At 50.0% G+C, this 21,355-nt stretch overlaps 1 protein-coding gene across 2 annotated transcripts in view; it reads left to right on the top strand.

Annotated features, from left to right (window-relative positions):
* Nucleotides 1-2,867: 2,867 nt before the first annotated feature.
* The window catches only part of KCNJ3 (potassium inwardly rectifying channel subfamily J member 3), a 55,720-nt gene continuing 37,232 nt past the window's right edge, over nt 2,868-21,355 (top strand). Inside the window, exons 1-3 of one of the 2 annotated variants that reach the window (XM_056350200.1) lie at nt 2,868-3,666; nt 9,668-9,884; nt 18,475-19,155. In XM_056350200.1, the coding sequence (XP_056206175.1) occupies nt 2,989-3,666; nt 9,668-9,884; nt 18,475-18,494 (915 nt within the window). In that variant the 5' untranslated portion in view covers nt 2,868-2,988 and the 3' untranslated portion in view covers nt 18,495-19,155. Of the gene's footprint in view, nt 3,667-9,667; nt 9,885-18,474; nt 19,156-21,355 lie in introns of those variants that run through there. The other variant, XM_056350199.1, reaches the window with a different exon arrangement.

Below are 21,355 nucleotides of genomic sequence, written 5' to 3' on the forward strand. Positions count from 1 at the left end.
AATTAAAAAGAGGTACCCGAGGACAGGAGCGGGGAGGCGGGGGAGGCAGCCGGCCTCTGGGCCGGGGGGGCTGCAATAGCATCGCTCCCCGTAGCCATAGCGTGGGATGAACTTCACCGAGCACGTGCTTTACCTGTGGGGGAAAACTGCCAGACATTGTAGATTAGAGGAAGAAAAGTAAGGGAGGGGAGCTGAAAGTGAATAGAAAACAGCAAGGACAGGCTCGTTTTGGTGAAAGTAAATGCATTTTGCAACAAAAAAATTTACAATCTGAAACATAAATGCAGTGGCAGGGGGAATTCTAGGCAACTAGCACTGATGAAGACGAAGCGATAACGGTTAGAAAATTAGGTACGGCTGTGTTTTATGTCATGAGAAACAGCTGACAAGGCGAATTGTCTCTGCGTTCATACCTGACAGGGTGTGCAGGTGGCAGGGGCGCCGGGAGGAGGGGCGGGTGGGGGTAAAGCATTACGGGGAATCACCGGGGCACAGCAAAAGGAGAAAACACAATCAGCTTGGTGCGAGGAAAGCGGAAGGGGTATCGGGGAAACAACGGCAGCACCAGCTGCTAGAGGGGAACATCAGGTGGGAAAACTTTGTTAGGTTTGCATAAGCTATTACGAAACTTTATTGAACTTATTACAGAAGGGAAATATGAGAAAGCGCCAGAATCATTAGCTGATGCTCTGCCACCACCTTTCCCAGGGTATGCCCTGCTGCTGCCACCCCACACCATGGAGCTACCCAAGTTTTTTCACTTTGCCTCGCTACCTGATTTTTTAAGATCTTTTTCTGTGACTGCTGAAGCCAAACCACAGCAAAGTCTGGTTATTGCTTGTACCACGTACGCGCTCGGTCAGAATTTCCACAAGAGAATTTTACAAAACTGCCTTGAAATCAAACGTTTGAGCTGACATTATTCTCAGCTTCTTCAGCGTGCAGCCTTTGCAAACACACAAGGTCCATGTCCCCAGGTAAGGTAACTGCCCACACGTGGCTGGTGAGGGTTTGGGGATGGCTGTGACCCTCTTAACTCGGGCCCGTGCTGACCTCAATTGCTTTGTCTCTGAACTGGATGGTCCTCTGCTTTTGCTTTTTTTTTTTTAAATTAAAAAATGCCCAGTGGCCAAACATCCACTATACCCTAGATACAATTTCCAGATTTGGGGTCTTTTTTCTCTCTCGGCTTGAAAATATGTACTTGTCTGAATTTTTTCGGTGACTTTTCCCCTCCCCTCCCCGCCCCTAGCCAGGTAGGGGCTGCACTTTGTGTCCCTCTGCTATGCAATTGTGTCCCTCTGCTATGCAAAAGATCTTGCTGCCGTTTTCCCATCCACTCACCTTCCTGTGGCTGCTTCTTTTTGAGCGATGTGTATGAGCACTGGACACGGCATCCCATTTGCACTCATGTAATTGCCAAGTGCAGTGCTAATGACATGTTCTTCATCCCGCTTCTGCTTTGCTTCTGTCTGCAAATACCCGCCACGTGAGAATTTTTCCGATCACAACATAATTTTCACATTTTTCTGCCCAAGTCTTTCTCAGCCCCAGGCTCCCGAGCGGTGAGTACGGTGTGCCTTCATCCCACCGCGCTCACATCCGGCTGTGCTTCACTGCTCTTTGAACCGAAAAAGCAGAGCAGGTTGGTTTTAAAACACTTATTTTCCACAAACCCGAGCCGATGAACCACCACCACCCTGCCCTTTACCCTCTTACAGGGCTGTCCTGCCCATGCCCGTTGCCTGGCACGACGGCTGCCATGGCCTCGGCTGCTCGTTTCAAAGAGATGCTTCTCTTCTGTGCTTCGAAACACTGTTTCAGAGTGATTAAAACCGGCTGTTAGTGACCAAGAAACACTCAAATGCACCAGTTTTAAAAATCCCCTGTGCTAGGTACTGCGGCCAAGCCACCCAACACCCTCTGGGGGTACGGCTGCATCGCCCGGCTTTCCCGCAGACACTTAAAATTTTCAGCCTTCTGTGTATTATTGTTGGCAGTGGGGTTTGCAGAATTTTATTTTTTTATTTTTTGCTCTTACTAACAGGTCTTTTGAGCAGCCTTGCTGGCCGTAGGGCTTCCTGGTCCTTTTTGTTACTCTGCTATTTTTTTTCCGGTCCCCGAGTGCAGCAGGAGGGTTGGGGGGTGGGAAAGCCCTTCCCCTCTGCGGGCTGGGAACCTCGTTCAGCTTCTGCAACCGTAACAAAATAAAAACAAAATGGAAAAATATAAAAGTGCCGGAGTCGGGGTGCCCCACCTTCCCTCAGCCCTCCCGGCCTCCCCTCCGCCGCTCCCGGCAGGTGCCTGGGAGCCGCAGCCCCGTGGCAGAGAGGAGGAGGAGGAGGAGGAGGCGCGCAGGGTGAGGAGGGCGAGCAGCGCACTGAGGGTGCGGAGGGCGCCGGGCGGGCTGGGGCGGTGCGCGGTGCGGGAGGGAGTTGGGCAGAACAGACGCGGAGCGGTGCGCGGGGGGGGGAACCGGAGCGGATGGAGTTGCGCGGGACAGTGCGTGGGGCTGTGTGCGGGGGGGAGTTGCGCGGGGTGCTGCGCAGGGCGGCTGTGTGCAGGGAGCGCTGCGCGGGGCGGAGCGCGGGGATGCGTTGCGCAGGGGTCGCTGCGCGGTGGGCGTGGCATTGCGGCGGGCGGTGTCGCGCGGGGCGCTGCGCGGGGGCCGTGGCGTTACGCGGGGGGGCGTGGCTTTGCGGGGGGCGTTGTGCGGGGGGGCATTACGCGGCGGGGGGCATTACGCAGGGGGCGTTGCGCGGGGCGGAGCGCGGGGGGGGGCTTTGCGCGGGGGGCGTTGCGCGGGGGGCGTTGCGCGGGGCGGAGCTCGGGGCGGAGCGCGGGGCGTGCTCCGCCCTGCCCGGGGCCGCGCCGCCCCTGCCGGCGGCTCCGCGTGGGTGGCGGCCGCGCAGAGCGGTGCCTCCGCGCCCGCAGAGCGGCGGGGCCGGGGCGCGGGGCTGCGCGGGGCTGCGCGGGGCTGCGCGGAGCATGTCGGCGCTGCGGCGGAAGTTGGGGGACGAGTACCAGGTGGTGAGCACCTCGGCCAGCGGCGGGGGGCTGCCCCCCCCCCGGGCCGCCCCGCGGGGGAAGCGGCAGCGCTTCGTGGATAAGAACGGGCGCTGCAACGTGCAGCACGGGAACCTGGGCGGGGAGACCAGTCGGTACCTCTCGGACCTCTTCACCACTCTGGTGGACCTCAAGTGGCGCTGGAACCTCTTCATCTTCATCCTCACCTACACGGTGGCCTGGCTCTTCATGGCTTCCATGTGGTGGGTCATCGCCTACATGCGGGGCGACCTCAACAAGGCGCACGATGACAGCTACACCCCCTGCGTGGCCAACGTCTACAACTTCCCCTCTGCCTTCCTCTTCTTTATAGAGACTGAGGCCACCATCGGCTACGGGTACCGCTACATCACAGACAAATGCCCCGAAGGCATCATCCTCTTCCTCTTCCAGTCCATCCTGGGCTCCATCGTGGACGCCTTCCTCATCGGCTGCATGTTCATCAAGATGTCCCAGCCCAAGAAGAGGGCTGAGACCCTGATGTTCAGCGAGCACGCCGCCATCTCCATGCGGGACGGCAAGCTCACCCTCATGTTCCGGGTGGGCAACCTCCGCAACAGCCACATGGTCTCAGCGCAGATCCGCTGCAAGCTGCTCAAAGTAAGTGCAGAGCTGGGCCCCCCCGAGCACCCTTTTGGCCGGGGAGGGCTTTACCGCCCCTGGCCCCTGGCCCACTGGGGTTGCCCGCATCCCCCCGGGCTCAGCCCTCAGGCACCACGTTTGCCCTTGGCCACCCGATTTCCCGCAGCCTTGCAGGGTAACGGGCACATTCAGGACAGGGTTTACACGCGTATTTATATACCCCTATAAAGGGGCAGGTTTGGCTGACAAGTCGCAGCTTTGTAGCTGGAGCCCCTCGGAGCGTGCTGGCTGCTCGCCTGGCATGTTGCTGCGCTTCGGGGTGACGGCGAGGCCGCTCAGGCAGAACTTTATTTATGCGGTGCATGAACTTGACGGAAGGCAGGATGCTGGGGTTAGACCTTTAAAAATGGTGCTGGTGGCCCTGTAGGGCTTTGGGAAAGTGGGTGTTTATTTGAGGCTTGCTATAAGGGCTGCGTATGTGCTGGGGAGGTGAAATGAGGGTGGAGTGGGTGGAAGGGGATGGCTCGGGTGGTGTTTGACACATGCAGAGCATCCTGCATCTTTCCATGGCTGGCGGGGAATGTGGGTGCCCTGCCCCCAAGGTGGAGCACCTTGGGGGATGGGTGTGCCCTGTCCTCAGGGTGGGTGCTGCGCAAGGTATGTGGGTGCCTTGCCCTTGGGGTGGGCGCTCTGCAGGGGATGGGCGTACCTTGCCCTTGGGCTGGGTGCTTTGCAGGGGATGGGGGTACCTTGCCCTTGGGGTGGGCGCTCTGCAGGGGATGGGGGTACCTTGCCCTTGGGCTGGGTGCTTTGCAGGGGATGGGGGTACCTTGCCCTTGGGGTGGGCACTCTGCAGGGGATGGGGGTACCTTGCCCTTGGGCTGGGTGCTTTGCAGGGGATAGGGGTGCCCTGCTCTCAGGGTGGGTGCCTTGCCCTTGGGGTGGGTGCTCCACTGGGGATATGGGTGTCCTGCCCCCAGGGCAGGTGCTGTGCAAGGTATGTGTGTGCCCAGCCCTTGGGGTGGGTGCTCTGCAGAGGATGGGGGTGCGCTGCCCTTAGGCTGGGTGCTCTGCAGGGGATGGAGGTGCTCTGCCCTTGGGGTGGGTGCTCTGCAGAGGCAGGCAGGGTCCTCCTGCCAGGGGGGCGCCTCACTTGGAGGGCTGCCCTGCTTTTTCCCCCCTCCCCTGGCTTCCTCCCGTGGAGGGATGCTCATCCCCCGCCTGCTGCGCCCAGATCCAGTGAAGCACAAATGCATTTTGCTTCAAGGCTTCTGAAGTTGCCGTGTTTTGGCCCAAATACATGTTTCCGATTGGGGATTTGCAGGCAGGATCGTTGCTGCGTTCGGTGAGGGTTGCAGAACCCCCACGGCCCCCTGAACCATGAGTCCGTGGCCGAAAGGAGGGGTCGTGCTTGCACTTGACAAGCTGGGGGGAAGAGGAATGTAAAGAACCTCCATAATTTCACTTGTCTCCTTCCTGCCGTGCCTGGATGATCGCTGTATCTGGGGACTTACGTCGACGAAGGTGCAGCTGACCTGGAGACATCTGTTCCTGGTCTTTGCTTTTTGAATAATCGGCTGGAATCTCAGTTACGCTTTTCCCTGATAGGAGCTATCCCTGGTTGTTTCCTCCTGTCAGAAGTTTAGATGGGTAAATTGAATGACATGTAATTAGTCTGGTAAGTAATCATCCAGTCTTTAGGGGGCACCACGGTGACCCCTCCATCTGCCTTGTGGGAGGAGGCCATCCTGACTAGGGAGAGTCATATTTAACGTAGCTCTTTAATAGCGTTAAAGAATCAGATTTTGTCATTTCCATTACAAATTTTGAAAATAGCTTTTTGTATCCAGAGATGCCACGGGGGATTTTGAAAAGTTGGAGCTAAAAACTTAGTGTGGCTACAAAAAATTTCCTGAATATTAAATATGCGAAAGAGTGGCTTCACAGCCATCATTTCTTCTGCTTTTGCGAAAGCAGTGCTGGAGTTGGAGGGGTGAAGGTTTTGCAACTGTTTTAAAAATAGCAAGAAACGGAGAGGAGCCCAGGGAGCCCTGCCACAGCAGCGGCTCGGAGCAAGCTGGCCTCACATTGTGGGCTTCGCTTGTCATCGCAAAAGGCCATCCGTGAGGCACAGCAGCGGCGTGGGTACGGGCACTGGTGGCCATGGTGGCACACTGTGCTGCGGGCATCCCTTGCCTGCCAGGCCGAGGGGCTGCCCAGCCCCAGCAGCTCTGTGCAGGGGCAGCGACAAACGCAGAGGGGGAGGCAGGAGAGTAATAAAGGGCTAAAATGTGGCTTTTCTATGGATGCAGTTATAGCTAGCTCTGCGCATCCCCTACCAAACATCTCTGTGCGGTGCATCCTTTTGCTGCTGGGGGGGAGCAGCACTTGGCCAGGCCACAAAAAGGAGGCGAAAAAGGAGAAAGAGAGAAGAGAAAAGGGGGGGGGGGGGGGGGGGGGCGGGGAGGAAAAAGGAGGGGGGAAGGAAAAAAGAGGGAGGAAATAAAGGAAAAAGGAAGGAGGAATAAAAAGGAAAAGGGGGGGGAGGGAAAAAAAAAAAAGAACACCCTCCCCTTCACCCCCCCAGTTGCAGCAGGAAGAGCAGTCTCTCTTCCAGGGGGTGCTGCCACACGCAGACGGTCTTTCTGACTTGCAGGAGCATGAGTGTGGGGTCCTGAGGGGGGTAATTCCTGCTTCAGTGTCTCTGCTTTGCTTTGCATATAACGTTTACTGCAGGTTTATTGCAAAACTGGGAGGGTAGAGTTAATTACTGGGCTGCTCACAGATTTTTCTTGTGAAATGCTACTTTTTTAGTAAGAGGTCATTCTACTTGTAAAACCTATGTGAAGTTGGAAATCCCGATACAGTGGGGTTTTTTGTTTGTTTTCTTTTGTTTGTTTGCTGTTTTTTTTTCCCCTGGTAGGCTTAGATCATACTGGAGAAAAGAATCGAAAGCCTTAGAAGTGGCAAGTTAGTGCAAAGACTCATTCACTGTAAGACTTTTTTTTTTTTTTTTTTTTATGAATCTCCAAGATTGGAAAGAACTTGAATGAAACTTAGAAGCCCTGGACTGTTCTCCCTTACGTTACACTTGAGTCAAAAGAGTTACTCAAGGTCATTTCTTTTGATAAATGTATTGGCTCGAATAGCAAAATAGTCAGTCGTGTGAGTTCTTGCACCCTGCCTTGGGTTGATACTGCCTATACCTCGGGGGTAGTTGTAAAACAGTATTTGGTTTGTCTGTAACATTTTAGCTCTCAATCTTTATCTCGGCTCCCTCGGAGCAGAAGCGATCCCACATTGTGTGTGACTTCAGAGCTGTGCAGCTGTAAAATAGGGTTTTTTTTGTGGCGGAGGTGCTAGATTCCCCGGGAATCCCAGGAGCTCCAGGGTAGGTGGTGGTAGTGTGAGGGTGCCATGGGGGTGGGAGGAGGGTCCCCCCCAGTGGCACAGCAGTGGTTACAGCTCGCGGGCACCCAGGCAGCAGCCTGCCTGCTTTAAACCTTTTCTCCCCATCATTTTCTTTCCACCCCTGTCTGTAGTTCATGCCTGTTTCTCTGGTCTTTGCCGTGTCCCTCAAGTGCTGCATTGTCTTTGTCTTTCACTCTTTTTCATAACTATTTCATCTGTTAAGATGGCCATTATTTAGGACTTTTTTTTCAAAATAATAGTTTATCCCTGCTTCTTCCTCCTCTCCTGTGCATCGATGGGGGGGGGTTGGCTGGTTGGCTTGGACTGGGATTTTGGGGCAAGTATGGCTGGGTGGTCCTTGGGAAGCATCCGTGGAGTAGCGCCACGCAAAGCCAAACATTTCGGACAGCAGTGGTGGTAGCTGAGGACCTAAATAAAGGAGCCAAAGGGGAGAAGTAGCAACGATTTTACAACCAGACCTTTAAAGGGCTTCTCCAAACCATTTGCATTCATAACAAAGCCTGGTGCGTGCGATTCCGAATTGCATTTTGTTGGGTCCGACCCAGGGCCACCGTGTTCCTCTGTCCCAAAGCCAAGCTGAGGGCACAGGTCTGGGTGTCCCCAGCGCGACTGTGTCACCCAGAACCGGGCCAGCCTTTGCCTTCCCTGTGGGTACAACAATATTGTAGGGGTGTGAGATGTCTGATGGGAGCAGATTCCTCCCCAGAGCTGCTCCTTGCCCTGCTTACGGGTGTTACTTGGTGCTTGCTTTGTGTTCTTGTCTTTTTATTGGAAAGTAGACTTCTCTCTAAAGAAAGAACAAACAAAACCCTGCAGGCAGGGTATTTATGCAGATGTGCTCTAGATGTTTCTTGGCTCTGATGTCTTTAGCTAAAACTGCATGGCGTATGCTAGGATGGGGGTAGCAGAGGCAGGTGTGATAAATCTGAATTTTCACACACAAAAGTAAAGCACAACCTCTTAGCCAAAACTTCAGGGCAGTGAAATACACGATTGTTTGTTGGGATTAGATCTCCTTCAAATCCAGCCACCATTCAGGGAAAATTTAAAAAATAGAAACCAAATTCTAAGAGAGGTGCATAATCCGTTTTTGCTCTGTCTGCTGCCTTTTGCTTTTAGGCTCCTGACTGTGGGGGTCTCGGCTGGAGCTGCACCCCCACACCCTTGCTGGGGGCTGTCCCATGCCATGGGGGCACCTGCCATCCTCCCACCCCTGCAGCTGCCACTGTGGGGCTTTTCTACGGGTGGCATGGGACTGGTTTTCTCTGGGAGCTGCTGGTGTCACTGGTAGGAACACTGATGGTCTGGAGGTAACAGCTGTGCTGGTCCCTGCCCGACGGGGCATCCACCCCCCCGCAATTACACACGTAGCGCGGCAGATCTGAATAATGACACAAATGGAAACAGAGGAAAAGTTTATCCTGCAAGCATAATTGTGCTCCCATTTAAAAAAAAATAAAAATCCCATTTCAAGTCAGTACTGTGGCTTAAGATGGGAAGTTTCACATCAGCTCAAAATGTCGGGGATGATGGAAATGCATCTCAGGTGGTGATTTAATGTTTGGGTTTGGCTGTGTGTGGTGACTACAACAGTTCGTAAAACTTCTTTTTAAAATTTCAATAGCAAATAATGGAAAATTCTGTAATAAAAGTAATGACCAGGAAGGGCTATAATGTTCTCTTCGTGCCTATTCATAACAGAGGGAGAAGCAGTAAAAGCCGGAGAGGGGGCGTTGGGGCAGGGCTGTGCTGGTTACAGGGCTCCTGGAGGACTAGGGATGCGAAGCGTGGCTTGCAGCAAGGTGCCGGAGCGCTGAATTTGAGGTTTCAGCTCCAAACGTGACTTTATAGACTTGTTAGGTAGCTCTTTAGTTGGGGTTCCTAGTGTCTTAGCAGGCAGCATCCCCTTCCCCGGGCTTGTTTTATCAAAAAGGCGGTGATCTAAAAACTTCCATGGAGACCTGTGTGCTCAGCTGACACGGGGCTGACGTTAGCTGTCGTTAGTGGGTGGTGGGGAACGCTCTCCTAACGGGAGGAGCCGGCAGTTCATCTAACTGCAGCCTCTTCCCATGAGGAGCTCGTGGAGGGTCCCTCGTAAGAGGGGCCGCAGCTGTGAGCCCTCAGCTGTGGTCGCTGTGGCAGCGTGGGTTTTGTGAGGTTTGGGGTGTCTTGAGGGATGATGTCCCCTCGTTCGGGCACACTGCTCTGGGCATGCTGGTTGTACAAGGGGTGATGCGCAGCGCTGGGTGAAGGGCGGACTGGATGTGCGCCTGCTTTGTCTTCTGGTGGGTGATGCTGTGGGGCAGTGGCTGAGCCATCATCTGTGTCAGTGGCCAGCGTTTCTCCAGGGCTTCTGTATGGTGAGCTACAATTGCAGTAAGATGTGTAGTAGAAATGGTTCAGCCCTGCTCTGCACGGCCAGGCGGGCTTTCCCCCCATTCCATGGCCATGTGGCTGGCCCAAGGGTTTGCCCCCTGTGACGGGTGGTGCCGGGCACTGGGAGGGATGCGGGGTGCCGTCAGGTGCCTCGGTGATGGCTGCTCCAGTGTCACCTCTCTCTCTGTCTCTCTCTGCGCTGCCCATCCAGTCCCGCCAGACCCCAGAGGGTGAGTTCCTCCCGCTCGATCAGCTGGAGCTGGATGTGGGCTTCAGCACAGGGGCTGACCAGCTTTTCCTCGTGTCGCCGCTCACCATCTGCCACGTGATCGATGCCAAGAGCCCCTTCTATGACCTCTCCCAGCGCAGCATGCAAACGGAGCAGTTTGAGATTGTCGTCATCCTGGAGGGAATCGTGGAGACGACGGGTGAGTAGAGAAAGCAAATGCTGCACGAAGCAGATGTCACCCCACAGGTCTTTCCATCCACGTTTGAAAAATAGGGTGCTTCAGCTTGCCGTTTAACCCGACGAGGCGGTCACATTTTGCAAATGCTTCGAGACAGCCGAAGTCATGTTTTCCTACAAAGTGGAAGTGTTTGAGGGATTTTTGGTAATGTGTCTGTTACCAAGGTGATGTACTTCGGTGCTCCCGGCAAGGCGGAGAAACCTCCGTCGTGGCTGCCACCGTGGCTTAGTGGTGCGGGGATGCTGCGGCAGGGTCGGGTGTGCTGCGTGCCCTGCTGCATCGCCCGGCATCGCCCAGCCTGGCCCAAGTTAGATGCTCCCTCGGCCAGCGAGCGCCTCGCTTTGCTTCCCCAGCCGCTGCCTAACATGGGGGAGCACTTAGCAGGGATACTCAGAATATCTTTAATTTTTTTTCTTCAGTCCATATGCTGGTGTCCTGGTGTTGCTGCGCTGTGCTGCTTTTCTAGCACAGGAGGCCACCTCCAAGAGGCTCAGGCTGCGGTATTTCAGTAACTCCGCGTGGTACTCGGGGAAGCTGGGGCTAGCAGGGGTGAATCATCCAGGCTCTCCAAGAGAAACTCCCTGATATTTCAAGGAAAACTCCCTCCTATTAGCATAGCTGGCTCATGTAAAGATTGCAGGGCTGACAGGCAGACCAGAGGACTCCAGGTGGTTTTTTCCTAGCAGAGCTGTTTCAAAACACAAAAGATTGAAGAAAAGGCATTTTGTAAATAACTCATTAGAATTTTAAAACAAAGTGGTGTGCTTGTATACTTTTGAGTTTATTTTCTTACATATTTCAGGCTTAGAAATTATACATGGAACAAAAAAAACCCCAAACAACCAACCAAAGAGACATTTTCTGGAACTGTAAAGCCGAACTCATATAAGCTTGCAAATTTTGTGACCTAGTTAGATGAGATGAGATGGATATTGGGTAAAATAGGGCAAAATGTGCTCTATCTTGATGAAACAGGGAGGGATGAAAGGGTTTTAAAGTAAAAAAAAAATCTTCAAAAATGTGACTAAATGAGAGAGGAGGAGAGTATAGAGCTGGAGGGCAGCTGGACTGGAGGAGAACCAGTATCTGTGATGGCAAGAGCATGTAAATACAAAGATGGAGGTGCTGCAGGTGGTGTTGAGGAGGCAAATTTTGCCTTGCTTTGTGGCAAACACTGGGGGTCAATTATAAGCTGCAGCACTTCTTCACTGATGGTTTCCATTAGGTAATTTTATTTGAGCCTGGCTCAAGAGAGGAAAAGAACAGATGCGAGAACAGGGCAATCTCACCTAAAGGATGTCCTTTTTGTTTGTTGAAGAGAGGAGGTGTGGACACTTAGGTTTACAACTTGCAGAAGGTCAGGACCCATCCTGTCTATCCTCTATATATCTATATATAGAGATATCTCTCTCTCTGTCAAAGGTGCTCTCCCAGCAGATTCTATATTACTGTTTCTGTCCCCAACATCATTCACCTTAAAGCCAAAACACAGCTGGCAGGACTGAGATCTGGCTCTGGGAACATACGTTTCCCTGCGTACACGGGTGGGTGTGATTCGGGTTTATGAATGCATTATAATTCAAGAAAAACGGGAAACGTTTCTTAGGGGTTACATACCTCTGCTAAGGTAAAAAATTCAGAGGTAGTTTTCTGAGAAGTTGGGTGTCATGCTGCAAAGAGTGACTGCTGGAGCAGGGCTGGCTGACGGGCAGGGGACATCAACCTCAGCGTGGATTGTACAGGTTACGCAGAAGAGGTTTCTTCTCCTTATGGGAACAATGTGTTGCAGAAATCTTCCACTTAAGCTATCTTAACTTACGGTTTACATCTGACAGTGACAGTCACCCCAGAACAGAAGTGACAATTTGAAGGGGATTATTAGAAATATTATAATTTGCAGCTTGCTCTGCTGGATGTTTTGTAGATAAAATGGATAGGAGACTTGGTCTGTGCCTCCTTCCTCCTTGGTGTAAGACAGTTTCTTGCCCTCACTGTAGTGTGTCCGTGGTGTCAGAAATGCAGTACAAGTCTGAAATGTCTGTTGGCATTGAAAAAACAGAAATAACTTGCAGTTCTTTGGAAACCAGGGTGCTATTTTTGGTTTGGTGTAAAAATGATGCTCGTTTTGTTTTTTTTATTTTATTTTATTTTTCTTTTTTTTTTGCCTTGGATATTCAGTGAATAGGTCATACATTTGAAAAGGTTTTTCCAATTGATCTCGGTTGCATCTAGCTGGAGATAGAGCAGTGATGGTACTGGTGGGTCTCACAGGGGCTGGGCGAGCCCCATCGATCTGCATGTGGTTCAGGAGAGTCCTGCAGATGATGGATATGTAGCCTGCAGGGTGTAGGTTGGAGGAAGATTAAATAAACTGCGGTTGATTTGCCAATGAGCCAAAGTTACAGCTGAAAGCGTTTGAAACAGAGACTGACTTGTACTGAATGGGAGAGGGAGTTAGGGTTTCTCTTTGTGTCTGGTCCTATCGAGGTCAGAGCCAGGGCTGGATGGAGGGGGAGGCTGGGTTAGGCGTGGGGTGGCTCATGCTGCCAGCATCAGCCCAGCTGGTAGCTTGGGCGGTGCTCCTGCTTCCAGCCCTTCCAGCTTCCCACTCGCTGTGGAAGTCCCTTCTGATGGCTGCCGTCTTAGACCTCGGCTGCGTTGCCTTATTATTTGAGTTTTGAAGTGCAATCACAATGTTCTGCTAATCCTACTGGGAGCGGTATTTAATTTAATTATGAGTGAAACCTGTGCAGATAGGACAGCAGCCTCCGGAGAGCAAGTCTTTTCTACAGTCCTGTTCTTATGATGGGTTTCTTTTGCATCCCAGGAGTAAAATAGGTGTTTACTGCAGAGTGAAGAACTCTTTCAACCCTTTACCGTTGAACCCGTTACCCTCCTATCAATTACTACATGAAAAAAAGTCATCATCATTTTGTATCAATGAATTGAAATGGAATTGGATTTTGAAACACAGAAGGCTAGATTTCAATACTAGAACACAGTGAAGGTGGATGAATTTGTACAGTGGCATTTGGTTTCTTTCCAAAGGCAAGAGGACCAAAAGCCAAACTGAAGTTGGGTAGGGATGCGTGTCCTCTGCCGTGCTGAAGCAGTGACGGCTGTGTCCTGGTGCTGTGGCAGGACAGGGCAGCGTTCTCTGTTAGGGCATCTTCTGGCAGATCCTGCCTGGGGACTGTTTCTTGGGTTTAAAATTGAATTCCAGCTCTAATGTTTCCCTATGAAGATAGTTAATTTCACTCAGATGTCTTCAGCAGTTTCAGGAGACAGTTTCCCCCCACCCTAGATGTGCTGCTTGGCTTCTGTGCCGCGTCTCCTGACCTGACAACCAGTTCAGGGGATCTGATGAAATTGCATGGCTTCTGCACGTAGGCGTTAAGTAACCTTATAATACAGCCAGTTTTCTAAAGCTGATGTGGGTTTTTCTGTTTTGGTTTTTTTTTTGGTAAAATTGACTTGAACAGCATCAATTCCGTGGCTATAGGTTGTTTTCTTCCCTGCCCCAGAAATGCAGAGCGAAGGAGCTGCAGTTTGCTCCCCACTGCCACATCCTGCAGCGTGCAACAGCCGAGCAGCCCCTGCCTGGGCTCTGCACGAGGGTCCTACCCCTGATCTTTGCTCGTGGTAATTTGTAGCATATTTAATAGAAAAAAGCTTTGATATTCATCAAAGTTCTTCAACTCACAGAGTTTAAAGGGGGAGCTAGTGCTTTCAGCCTACACTCCTGGTTGCTTTTTCAAGGAAATTATTTTCGGTGTGAAAAGTGCTGTGGAGCTGCACTCAGCCCTACAGCATCCTTCATAAAAACCCGAGTTGCTCACGCGTTTTCTGGGCCCTATGGACATGTATGTGCTGGCCCCGCTGCCAAGAATTAGACGGCAAGTGAATAATAATAAATAAGAGAGACATTTATTTCATGGTGTCCTCTTAGCACTTCTTTTCTTTTGTTTGTACTGACGTGGCAGAAACAGCCTTTGGTCTGAAACTGAAGGAGGCAGAACTACCTGTAAAAAAACAAATGCAGACTTCTGGTTCAAGAAAAGAAAAATAAGAGAGAATTAAAGTCACTGGAAGGACCAACGGGGTGGATTCAGGGCTCTTGACATGTTTTAAAATGTTTCAACCTTGAACTGTTCTGTAAATCATGATTTCAAAATATATTTAGCAATACTGTCGCATTCCTGTGTTGACGTGTGATCGTACGGTGCCACAGGACATAGCGTCTGGGACGCGTGTCACGCCGCTTAGGTCAAGCCAGGAGAGTGCAATTCGAGGGTAAGTCGTTTGAAGGATCCTCTTTACTTTGCCATTTCCCCTGTTATTCTTGTCCCAGTCCTCAGCTGTCACCATGTGGTGCAGGCCAGGGTGACAGTGCCTTACAAATTGTAAAAGGTATTAGAAGGTACTGAACGTTTCCTGCTCTAATATAGCCCTTGTATTTATAATAAATAGGGATTTAGGCGTCCTAATAGCATTTGGTTTGAGGCAGCTCTGTCTTTTGGTAGGGACTTAGAGCCTCTTGGTTTTCTCTAGCAGGTGCTTATGAAGATTTTTTTTCTTTAACTTTGTTTTCTGCTTTAATCAGTTGACTTTTGATATGCAATGTTACCAAGGGATTTAGAGAATTAGTAAATATATACAATAAATTTTGTTTTGACTGTCTGCAGAGACAGTAAAGACTTTTTGGAGAAGTTTAATGAGTTGTTTAAACAGGATCTTCTTGCTTATAAATCCCACTTGGCTGATTAAAATCACCATTTCCGATGCCTTCTCTCATTAAATCATATAAAAATGATTTCTCATAGATGCCTCCCAACTTGATTAAGTTAATTTACTGCCTCGTCACTGAAATTTTAATTTCTGAAAGTATAAACATTTCTTTATGCCTTCCTTACCCTTCTTAATTACAGCTTTTGGGTTGTTTAGATAACAACAGATGGGGAGTGGGAAGCAGCCCCTGTGCATCCCCAAGGAAGGAAGCCAGGGTCTTCTGACCCCTCCTGGACCTCCCTGGGGGGAGCCGGTCTCCCCTTCCCTTCCCAGAGGAGAGGTGTCCCTTTCCAGCCAGCCATTTCTTTTAGGAAACAGAAGCAAAACATCTCAGTGGACAGATTTTTTTTTTTTTTTTTAGGAGGTCACGGGAGGGGGCATGGCCATGGATTCTTGGTGTAAGTATGGGTGGCTCTGGACCCTCTTCTCTACCTCCTGCATGGCCTGTGGACTAAATGTCGTGCCTGGGGAGTGCTCCAGGGTCATCCCAACAGCAGAGCCCAGGAGCTTTCCCTGGGAATGCTGGAGGATGCTCAGCACCGGCTCTGGAGTTTGGTTTATTTCCCTTTTATTTTGGGGTTGGGTTTTTTTTTTTCCGGCGTGTCAGTCAGCAGTGGGAGAGTTTCACAGCTGAGATGTTCAAATGGCTTTTCAGAATCCAAAGATCATTATGATTCATAAGGGTAATTGCTAAACTTTTAGGATTATTTTTTATATATATTCAACCCCTCCATTATTATGATAACATATAATTTTGAAGAACACTCAAAGCGTTTATTTTCAAAGCCTATTGTCCTGATTTCACATTATTGTGATGGAGAATTTTAAGCTCTGTTGTCAGCGAACCTTCTTGGTGGTGTTCATGGGACAACAAGTTTTGACTTTTACTCTGGCTTCCCCTTCTGGGGCTTTGCCTCTGCATGCGTTCAGGAGTACATCCCCTTTTACAATTGCTGCATTAGCCTGTGACTTACCGATAAGCTGCTGAAACGGCTAAAAAAATTAACAGCTAATAAGAACCTGAAACATACAGAAACCTGGCAGGAATGGCATATGGATCCTTTTTCAAAACTCATTAAATGTTATTTTGGAAACCTTTTAACATCATTTTCTGATTAAAGAAATCAAAAAGCCTGCCAGGCTTTTTAATTAAACAAATAAAGATGGAATCAAAGGCATATTCCACTGGTTTTACTTTAAAAAACATGAATAGCTTGAATTATGAAACTGTGGGCCTCCCCGGGAAGGTTTCTCTCAGAAACAGATACGTGGGAATGATTTCAGAACTGAAACAACTTGAGTGAACAAAGCAATGTAATACAGATCTGAAAACTAAAGTGGTTTAGACAATTTCTACAGCCAATTAAAAATGTCTTTCCTATGAGTTATTCTCAAGATTGCTTAGCTTTAAAGAAACCCCAGTATGAATTTAGCAGCTTTAAAGGCAGAGCATACATTTGTTCGGGTTTTATCTTACCATTCAGATTTGGGTATTTTTGTGCAAAGTGTTGTGGGCAGAGGACAAGGACAGAAGAGAGGGGAAATACTCCAGAGTTCATGGAGGAGCTAACCAAAATCAAAGCATTGCATCACTTGATAGCTGGTAGACTTCATAAATTAAACCTGGTCCATCCCCTCGCTCTCCTTCTTGCCTGTTTCAGAGTAGATTTTGTGGCCAGGTCTTGGTGTTCATAGGGTATCATCGATCTTGTTGAGTTGATGGGGCAGAAACTTGTGCAGAGAGGTAGAGCGAGGAGCTGGAGGTCCGGAGCAGAGGTTGTGCAGCACTGTGACTGCTGGCGTCGCGCTGCCACAGATGGGTCCTTGCTCGCTCTGCGTCTGCCTGTCTGCATGAGCATGGCTGGAGGCCATGGCTAGCTTGGGTCTGGTGGAGTATGGACCTGCACGTGTGCTGTGGACCTGTTCGTCATGGGGTTTGGCAAAGGGTGAGGGAGTCCTTCCTTACCTTCTGCGTTGGTGGGAGGAGATGGGGGTCTTGGGGACCCCAAGCCAGCTTTCACTGAGGAGAACTCAGTGGCTGAATTTGCTTAGAAACCATGTCTCTGAACCACTTCTCTGCAAAATGTCGCAGATTCGCAAATGGTTGAGGTTGGCAGGAGCCTCTGGAGGTCATCTGGTCCAACTACCCTGCTCAAGCAGGGCCACCAGGACCCCTGGCTGCCCAGGACCATGTCTAGATGGCTTCTGAATATGTGCTGAGACATCAGAAAGGTGTGTTAGACGGGAAGGTGACAGGAAAAGAACAATTCAGCAGTTCTACATAATGAAAGTGGCTTTTTTTTCTTTTTTTTTTTTTCAGCATAACCTAAACATGACAAAATAGTTAATTTAAAAATCTTGTGGTCTTAACAGTGCAGCAAATCTTTTTCCAGTGCTGCCATTATATAAAACGTGTTAGTGGAAAAACCAATATTTGTTGGTCATGCAAGCAAAGACATTTGTCACTGTCAAAGCATGGGTGTGCTGAGACTGGGACCTTCATCATCCAGCCTCCCTCTGCCCCTCCTGCAGCTGCAGCACAGCCAAGGGGCTGAGCTGGACCAAAAATGAGGGGGGAAAAAAGTGGGTTTAATCCTAATGAAAAGATTTAAGGTTCTGGGAAAATGTAGCAAAAATGTATGTGTTTGGGTGCTGGTTCTAAGGAGGCACAACTTGGAGAGAAGGTTTGTGGTAACTCCATCCCTTAGGTAACTTGCAGCTGTTGTGTTTTGAGTAGCATATCCCTTCTCCTGAGTACGGCAGCAATTCACCAAGGTACTGAGTTTCACTGCAGAAAGCCTTCGTGGCTCTTTCTCCTTTTTCCCCTTAGATCTCTTCGGAGATACAGCAGAGAAAAATGATAGTTGTTTTTAATCTGGAGCTCTGCAGAAGCTTTCCTTTCACCATATACAATCTGAATAACTGGTGATTCATCAGTAGTCATGTCTTTGCAAAAAATACTTGTTCACGCTTAATCAAACAGAATACATTCTCCTTGAACAAGCCTTCTTGTGCTGATCTTGTGCTGCGTGTGCTGGCACAGACGGACCTTGTACCATCAGTCTACATGTGTACTTCAGTTTTTTCCATGAATAAGTATTGGCGGTCTAAGCACAAGCTGGTAATCTCTGGGTGAGTGACACGTGTGATCATCCAGAAAACTCAGGAGCACTAAAACTTGATCTCTGATACAAATCTGCACCATGCCTCCAGGAAATTGAACATATCTCAGAAGAAAAATAGGCATACCCGGTCCCCGCAAGCGTGCAAGCCGTGTTCCTTCTGCGGCTGGAGCCGCATGGGTTCGCTTGTGGAGGTGCTGGGGGCAGGATCTCCCTGCTGGGGTGGGGGGACAGCGTTAGCACACGCTGAGTCCTGGCAGGTCAGAGATGCTGGCTGGAAACGTGTGGAAATCAAAATGCTTGAGAATTTCTCATGGAGCAAATGCGCTGTGGCTGTGAGGGGTGTTGCTTTCTCGTGTTGCAGTGCTGGGCAGGGAATACTTCGCTCCTGTAAACCCACCAGCAGGCAGGGATGCGGAGATGCTACTTGCTAAATATAGACCCGAATTGCTCCTCTCTGAGAAATTCATGAGCAAATAAAAAAATTCTACAGTGCTCAGATTGTGCTCTTTCTCGCCTATTGTTTTCTCAGCTAATAAGCATAAATTGGAGGTCTTCATTTTATTCTTGTCCTCTTGTCATCACCGCCTCTCCTACTGAGTTGTATAAATGATTTACTGGTTTTTCATATTTCTGGACAGAAAAAAAGTTTTGGCTATAACAGCCCCAGGATTGGAGTCACAAGGATGCTGTTGTGGCTCTGCGAGAAGATGGGATTAAAGACCTGTTCAACTCATGTGCATGTACGGGTTGTGCTGGGATCTGAATTTGAGCCACCATGAATCTGATGGACATTTCATTTGCCGGGATCTGGAAGCAGGGCATGGCATAAGAAGGTTGCTGCCAAATATTTTGAACAAAGAATGAAAATACTCATCTGAAGATGGCTAATTTTTTCTTAATGCAGGAAACATTTTAACTGCTGGTGCAGTTTGAATGCCTGGTTTTGCCACGTCTGTATTTGCTATAATAGCTCTTTCTGTGGTAGCTCTGCTTGGGGTTGTCCCCACATCTCCCCGTGCAGGAGCTTTGCTCAGAGAAGAGCAGCTCCTCCCGGGCTGAGCGTGGGTGGTGGTACCCGAGGAGGAGATGGCTGCTGGCTCAGGAGTTCCTGCCGTTTGCATCAAATGACTTTATTGTTTAACCCTGCCTTAAACGAAGCCCTCAAAAATGACGTTTGCTAATACTGATCTAATTTAAATGCAGTCAGGCCAAGTTGCCTGTGTTTTAGTTGCTGCATTTGTGCAGAACAAGCACATCTGAGCAGCGTCAGGAGCAGCAGTGGGAGATACCAGTGCCTGGGGGTCTGTGGTGCCAACCCCTGGATGGGACTGCCTGAGGGGCTGTGGGGTCCAAAAATACCCCAAATCCCAGGTGTGGCCACTTTAAAGGCTGGAGATGCTCATTTCTGAGCGGCAGTGCTGCAGCAGGGACCACCCTAGAGACCAGGCTGGGGTTCCCAGCAAAGCTATTACCTTAAATAGAATTTAATGGGAAATAAATGGAACATCTATTTTCTTTGGTGCGACAGATGCATTCCTACTTCCAAGAGCCGCACTTTTTAGCTGTTTCCTCATGTACTGCATCTTTCTCATTTTCCCCTCTAGTTTGTTAGTATTATTATAAAATAAATTTTAAAAAAATGTCATCTTGCAGGCAGTCCAGTTCTGTTTGACTCAGCAGCCTCGTTCCTCTGCCTTAGGAGGAAATTAAGTCCATTTGACCTGATTTGCTCTGACAAATCTGTTTTGGCCTTTGCTTGCAACCTTGCTATCTTCTAGCTAATGAAAATTGTTTGATTACTTTGCGTGGTGTTTTTCCGTGATGCGGTTAGCCTGATGGGCTGTAATTACCCATCCCCTGCCTTGCCCACCTCCCATAGTGCAGGCTCTGCCCCTCGCAGGTCTTGAGACCCATGTGCTGCTCCGCTGCTCTTTGCGAACATAAGGGGGGCACGGAGCTGTGGGAGCGAGCCCAGCGGGGGCCACGGAGATGGGCAGGGGCTGGAGCCCCTCTCCTGGGAAGCCGGGCTGGGAGAGCTGGGGCTGTTCAGCCTGGAGAAGAGCAGGCTCCGGGGGGGCCTTAGAGCAGCTCCCAGCACCTGAAGGGGCCGGCAGGAAAGCTGGGGGGGGGCTTCTTACAGGGGCACGTGTGACAGGGCACGGGGGTGGCTTTGAGCGCAGAGAGGGCAGATGCAGGTCAGAGATCAGGAAGAACCTCTCCCCGTGAGGGCGGCGAGGCGGTGGGCCAGGCTGCCCAGAGCAGCTGTGGGTGCCCCATCCCTGGCAGTGCTCCAGGCCAGGCTGGATGGGGCTGGGAGCAGCCTGGGCTGGGGGGGTCCCTGCCCGGGGCAGGGCTGGGAACTGGGGGGGTTTAAGGTCCCTTCCAGCCCAAACCTTCTATGAAATGAAGGGTGGTGGGTGCATCAAGTGCCGCCTGTTTCTGAGGCAGTGGAGGAGCAATGGGGTGGTAAATGAGTAAAAATTTCATAATATGGATTCCATAAGAATGGAAAGTAAAGCTGCAATACTGGTAATGCTGGGAAAAGGCTTGCAGCTGGTAGCCATCTCAGTGAAGCCCTTCTAGCTTTACTTTGGTTTGTAAACCAGGGTTAATTAGTGTTACCTTGATGCAAAACAAGGGGTTAGGGCAGTTTGTACTTTGCTGCGTTCCTTTCTTTCACGTGATCAGAAATATTAATATTTTCTGAATTAATATAATTCCTTGTACCTTTTTGTTACTTGGAAATTCTGGAAGGTCACTGCTGAGCATCAGCATCCTTCAGTCTTCAGATGTTTTTTCTTGCTTTTAATCTTACTTCTTACAAACCCAAGGTTTTACTCTTTTGCCTGAGTATTCAGCTGTGAAGATGTGAAGTGCTCATCATGGAATGATTCCTAGCTAGACCTAGTAATCCAGTCCTAACCCATTCACATAAACAAGCACAAGCACGGGGCTGCCTCTGGAGTGGTCTAATGTAGCAGCAGTGACCAGATGAACCTTTTCATACCTTTTCTGTTCAGATGCTTCTGCTCCTTGTAGATCAAGGCTTGTAATTTGCTGTAACCTTTGCCAGCATAGCTGCTGCTGCTTACGATTTACATCCTTCTGTTTCTCATAGTATGTACACACAAATTTTAAGTAAACAGTCCTAATTCAGGAAGGCATTTACCAGGTGAGGCTGTGCCATGTGCCAGTCCCCAGCCCCTTGGCAGGCAGCTATGCTATTGTATTATTAGTAGGATTTTCCTAAATTCTGCCATTGTACGATGCCGAGGAATGATCTGCCCAGGGATGGCATGGGAGGATTTGTGAGTCTGCATTGCGTGGAGTTTCCTTGGGAGTTTCTCAGCCAAGGAGCACTTTTATCAATCAGGTGGCAGGTTTCTTCTAAGGGGACACGATGGTGGAAAGGGGGAAGGAAGGAGCCTGATTTTCTGACACTTCCTACATTTATCTGATTTCTTGCAGGATTCGGTATGAATTGTTACCGGGAGGAGTGATAGTGCCAATTTTATTTTT

Source organism: Falco biarmicus, chromosome 8, assembly GCF_023638135.1.
Source record: "Falco biarmicus isolate bFalBia1 chromosome 8, bFalBia1.pri, whole genome shotgun sequence".
NCBI classification, from domain to species: Eukaryota; Metazoa; Chordata; class Aves; order Falconiformes; family Falconidae; genus Falco; species Falco biarmicus.